The sequence below is a fragment of the Rhamphochromis sp. 'chilingali' genome (assembly GCF_963969265.1).
Source record: "Rhamphochromis sp. 'chilingali' genome assembly, chromosome: 2".
Taxonomy (NCBI): Eukaryota; Metazoa; Chordata; class Actinopteri; order Cichliformes; family Cichlidae; genus Rhamphochromis; species Rhamphochromis sp. 'chilingali'.
In genome coordinates this window covers 53,989,688-53,995,687 of record NC_137930.1, presented here as the reverse complement: position 1 = coordinate 53,995,687, position 6,000 = coordinate 53,989,688, and the positions used below count along the sequence as shown (strand labels likewise).

Here is a 6,000-nt window from a genome sequence, read left to right as displayed (position 1 = left end):
CTGTAACTGCACTTAAGGAATTAAGTTCTAAAAAGAAATCCCACCAGTGACTTAATGCATTTAGTTTAATTAAAAGTGCTTCATTAAGCCAACACAGAGCTGTTGGGCAACTGCAGACTGTTTGAGAGGAACAGCATAGGACTGTGATAACCTCTGATCTCACTCTCCAGTCTCGGCAGACAGGTCCGCCGAGCTGACCTTATAAAGAATCTGGGGAGGGCACACGCTGTTTCTAAAAAGTTGCTGCCGTCCAGTAACTACCTGCACTGTCCCGATGTACTTGTTTTCCATCGCAGTTCTGCGGTGAACGTGTCAAAACAAAGCATTACAGTACACCTGTTCATGGTAAAGTTGCTGCTATGCACTTTAGTCATCCTTTTAATGTGTTGTCCCAGCAGTCTGGTCACATGATTATCTTGGATCCTATATGAGGGAAATGTGTGTTTGTGTGTGACTCCACAGCACTCTAAGAGTTTTTTAATGGTTATGAGAGAGAGAGAGTCTCTATAATTTGCCTATGCATTAAAAAAAGAACTAAAACTCAAACACATGATCTCATATAGCATGAACTATGCTTAGTGGAGTATTGACAGAGAAAAAGTTTTTAAAAAAATGGCGAGGAGAGCACTGAATTTAACAGAGAAAGAGGGTTTTTTGTTCAAGCTTGACAGTACAGTTTGCATTAAGCTTATTTCACACCATGTCATGTTTTCCTTCATTATCAGGCTGGATGTAAGTGTAGCTGAAGCTTCTCTGGGATTTGTGGTTTTGTCTGGCACTTTTCACAAGTTATTATAAATCAGACTGACCACTATAATAGAAATCCACAAAGTGAGTGAAGCTTCCCTTTACAGTTGCATAATATTTGTCTTTTTGCCCAGCCGTCTTGGATGTCTGGACTGCAATGTGGATAAACACGCTGACTGGAGCTGGTCTGTGAGCTGCAGCTGCCCTGGCAGGTGAATAACTTTGCAAGAGCCAAATATAAGTCATTATATCAACATAGAGATAACAAGAAACTGACAGAACCACTTACTATATTTCTTTGTGTGTTTGTCTGTAAACAAGAGTACTCTTTAGTGCATTTTGATTCGTTGTGCAACTGTGTATTTGTATCTGTATATGTGCATACATATGTGTGTCTGGTGCAGCGTTTAAGCTGTGAAAGCAGCTGCCCATGCAGGACTGGTTGTGCGTTCTTGCTGTGGGTCAGTCAGGCTGTTTGGACATGAAGCTGCTGAGTGTGAGTGTGCGTGTGTCTGTGTGTACCTAGCTGGCTTGGGAGTGTTTATGTCTGCAATAGGAACTGATGCAACACAAACCCAGCAGGCAGCTAAAGAGAAACACCAGAGGAAATAATTGGTGGTAACAACAGCTTCTTTACGTCCACCCCCCCCCCCCCCTTTTGATAATAATTTATTTCATGTGTCTGTTTTGTCTTTGGCCGTGTGCCATGAAAGGAACTGTGCAGCCACTGAGACAATTTTTATGTGTTTGTCATATATCTGGAAAATGTTTTTGTCTCCACAAGGTCTGAAGAAGGAATGCTTGTTGGGTGGTGGGGGGTGCAAAGTGTATCACTTACACACAGAGCAAGAGAGAGATGGGCAGAGAAAGAGAGTCGCATGGCTGTAATACAGGTTCTTTGTATTTACTCGCAGGTGAAAAGGGAAGATATGCATGTGCTGGACGAATACTTATCCATCAGCTGGTGGTGGAGTAATGCAGGGTGGAACGGTGGCGCGGGCTAGTCTGACAGGGGAAAAAAAGTTGGAGAATCTTGTGGAAAAGGAGATTCTCATGGAAAACCCATGAAAAAAGCGACAGAGGAGAAGAAGAAAAACAAATGCCGAGCACTTCTAAAGATGAGAGAAGAGACGGAGAGGTAGAGGTTTGAAAGAAGAAGGAGAGGGAGATCGAGGGGCAAAGTGGGAGAACAGCAGAAAGAGAGAAAGGGAAGGAGAGGGAGGTGAAGAGAGCTTAATAGGGAGGGAGAAAGGAGGTGTGATAGTGGGTGGGAGAGGAGGAGACAGTCTGGTGGATGGGCAAAAAGACAAAGGAAGAGAAGAGTGAAAGGGATCTGTCAGAGGGCTGCTTAGGGATGAAGAAACTAACAGATGCATAGAGATAAGGCCGCCAAGGTCTCCAGAGAGGGATACAAGAGTGCAATATGGAGTAACAGAATGGTTTAGTGAGAGGTAAAAAAGAGGAGATAAGAGAGGGGGAGAACGAGATTAAGGAAGAATTCAGAGTGATAGACTGGCGGAGAAGAGGGAGGAGAGAAGAGCTGGATGAGAGAGAGGAGGGAGGCCGTCTTGTAGAGCGCATACAGCACGCGTGGAGCTGGTGTTGGAGCGAACGAGAGACAGAGAGAGGAAGGGAGGGAGGGAGGGTGGGAGGAGAGAGGGAAACAGAGGGAGGGGGTGAGGTATTTAAACGCCGGAGCAGGACAGCACAGGCGAAGCTCTGAACTCCCCGAGAGTGGAGGTAGGACAGGGAGAGGAAAAAGAAGAGCAGTTTTCCTGACGACCAAGCCCACACACTCAGACACAGAAATACTGCACATACAAGCACACACAAGACGTGCACACTCTCACCCACACACTTTTGGACTTTCGACTCATCTCTGGACTCCAAACCTGTCCTCTGGAGCTCTACCAGCGCCTCCCTTGCTCCCAGCCATCACTCTCCTTGCCACTTCACCCACCTTCACTCCCTCAGCCCCTCGCGTGGTGTGAGGGCAGATGGCCATGGCGCGGGCCTCTCTTGGGGGTGCTTTAGGCTGTGCCCTGCTTGCCCTCGTCCTGGGGAGCAGCAACATGGATTTCGGGGCTCCCCCTGCGAGCTTCTACCCCCGTTTCAACCCCTTCTTCTTCCTGTGCACCCACCACGGTGAGCTGGAGGGAGCCGGGATAGCAGAAGGTGGGGGAGAGGTGCTTCTCACCCTCCAAATTACAGGCAACCCCACCACCTACACCCCTGGACAGGAGTATCAAGGTGAGCACACCCCCTAAGGTGTCCACTTTTTAAAAAAATTCTGCATGGAAAAGAGAATGGGATGTGTTTGTTTCAGCAATGTTGATGTCAATAAGGAATCAGTAAAATAGAAATGCTTTGAATTGATAAAATTGTGTATTTTTAAAAAAATCTCTTTTTGATGATTCATTTCTACAAAAATGCAATATGCATAATATGCACTTTGCAGTAAGACATACAACGAACTTATCGAACAAGAATTTTGCACACTGCGGGTGCAGTTAATTCCTTTTCGTGCAGGTGTTTCGTGCGGCTGTTGCGTGTGCACATGGGAGTTAACAGGTTCTGTGAGGTGGCTGTTGTTGGAAACCAGCATTTATGTAACTGTAATAAATAGTGATGCTGAGTGGGACTCCTCTGATCCCGATGCTCCATGTGTAGGTGGCTTCTCCACAGGACTAACGGCGAGATCCCTCCAACTGAATGAGAGTGAGAGAGAGTGTGAAGGCTGCGAGTGCGAATGGACAAAACGGAGCACCACAGAAAGAAATGCTCTGACTGATAGGGAGAAAAGATTAGGAAATCAGTGAATCGTGCTTCGACTAGAAGAGGAGACAGATACTTGTGTCCCCTTTCCCACACTGTTGTGCCGGCACCTGGTCCTGGAAAGCAGATCCCCTCTGACCTCCCCAAACTCTGCTCGTTCGCTCTCGCCTTACTTAACACTGGGGACGGTGACCCTAACAGGCCACCACAGACCGACTAAGGTTACATTCCCACGCAGCTATCATCTTAACAGAGAATTGATGTATGCACATTTTAATGTGTCCACCATATACGGTTTCCTAAATATACATGCATTGCGTGCACCTTGCTGATGTATTTGATTTAATTTAATACATTATTGTTGACGACGGAATCCAGTTATCTTAACTCTCAATTCAGAGTTTGTGTAACTGTATGAAGAAAGGAAAAAAAGGGCAGGAAAACAGATCAGGAAAGGATGAAGCAGTATTATTCTATGTCGGAAAAATAACAGCCCGGATCAGCCCTTCAGTCAAGCACCTTTAACTGGGGCCGGGCTTGTAGGGAGAGTGGGTGGGGAGAGATTTGAATAACTAGCTGGTGGATGGGAGGGAAAGCGCGCACAGAGAGGTTTAGATAATTAGCATTAGAAATGTGGTGGACTGGGAGGAGGGAGGGATTTAAATAGGGCCAAGACTGGGATCGGATGGAGTAGGGGGAGATTTAAATGACGATGAGAGGATTGAGCCGATAAGATACCAGCAGCAGGGCTTGCACAGAAAAATGACAGGGTTCCAAGCTGCTCACTTTTTTTCTCCCCCCCCCCCCCCCCCCCCCCCCCCCCCCCGCCTCTGTCCCATGTTTTGGCACATGGCAGCAGGTCATTGTTACATTTCCAGGGTTTTGACTGAGTTTGCTTGGGGATGGAAGGGAAAAATGGCAAGTGAAATGCTGCTGGCTGTGTGCATAGTTGTGCAATCGTGAGCAATCCCAGTCTCGTCTCTTTTCCACCTCTCTCATCTTTTCAAACCTTGATGGTTACAGCCAGCCTTGCATGTTCTTACCACAGCCATTGCCAGGCTCATCGTGGTAGGAATTGAGTGGATTTTGAGGGGCTACACATACACAGCAGTGAGACTGAGGACGGGCATCTGTCTGCATGCCCTGCTAAATGTGGAGTGATAGAAAAAGACAAAAATATGACATCCTCTCGTTATATGATAGAGCAGGCAAAGTGTTTTCTGGGAATAAGCTTGTGTATTTAAGTGGTTTATATTTTTCCCCTGTTTTTCTGTGCTTTTTGAACGTTAGTTTTGGATTAGATTTTGGTTTAATCTTCTAAAGCAATGTGTGATATAACTATTGAACGAAATGGGGGTGGAAAGTATTCGAGGTTCTGGCTGTATGCTTGTTGAAGAAGCTGTAGAAAAGAAAACTGAAGAAAGACTGTGAAGGAGAAGAGGTAGAGGTTAGTGGATGGAGGTAAAGTTACAGAAAAGGAAAGAGATAGATGATCTTTTATAAAAGAGACAGGAGGTGAGTGTTTCAGAAATCTAACTCAGCGTTTGGCGCAGAGCAAGAGGAAGATTCAGTGTGGCCGCACAGTAATTGAGTTTCCAACCTGACCTCACTGCCTCTTGCTTCTCTGTTGCTTTTGAGTGATAAGACCATGTGTGGGCAGTGTACTTTTGAATGTGTAGACAAGATTACGGTGTTTAGCTATCAGAATGAAATGACCAAGAGAGGCTGAGAAATGTTTGAGAGGGTGGGTGTACTGGCAGGGTCATTGTGGACAAAACAGAAATACAGCACTGTTGGGACTTTCTGAACTGCTTGGAAACAAAAGGGGAGAAATGAAAAGGTCTGTTGAGATTTGTTTGCTCACATTCGGACTCTAGGGTCGCTTCTTATTCCAGACAAATGGAAGCCAAGTGTGCACATACTGCCTACGTAGAGCCTTATCTTTTAATAAAGAGACAGAAGCAAAAAAGAAAAAAAAAGTGAGGTCACACTGGGATTTAAGGCTGTCCTCTAAATAACCAAATGACCCTTTTGAACTACTCTTGATACACTCGGGAAGCAGCTCTCTTTATTTCAATGATGTTAAAACATTTTTTTCATTTGCCGCCTGGCCTCTTTTAACACTGCTCTGGGAGTCAGCGACGGTCTCTATACAGCAACCACATGTTTATAAGAAGCAACATCAGAATACAAAACCCAGAGCACGGTTTCTAAACACAGTTAATCAGAGAAAGCTGTTTTGCATTTCTGTCATTTCTCGTCACCCTGCTGTGGAAATCTTGCGTGTTCGTCTTCACAGATGAACAATAACATTAAGAAAACACGGTGACACAGCAGAGAGAAGAAAAGGAACAGGCAGATTTGATCTAAACAGAGCATTAGATTTAAATCCGGAACTGAAGGGACATCATTTCACCGGATCGTGGAGCGTTTGGGTCTTCATTAGAAAGCACAGATTGGCGAGGGGACAGAAGGGCT

The 6,000-nt window shown here is 45.5% G+C and overlaps 1 protein-coding gene across 2 annotated transcripts in view; it reads left to right on the top strand.

Moving 5' to 3' along the window:
• The first annotated feature begins 2,451 nt into the window (after positions 1–2,451).
• reln (reelin) overlaps positions 2,452–6,000 on the top strand; it is a 103,828-nt gene continuing 100,279 nt past the window's right edge. For both annotated transcript variants that reach the window (XM_080875776.1, XM_080875775.1), the window contains exon 1: positions 2,452–2,997. In XM_080875776.1, the coding sequence (XP_080731902.1) occupies positions 2,745–2,997 (253 nt within the window). In that variant the 5' untranslated portion in view covers positions 2,452–2,744. The remainder of the gene's footprint in view (positions 2,998–6,000) is intronic.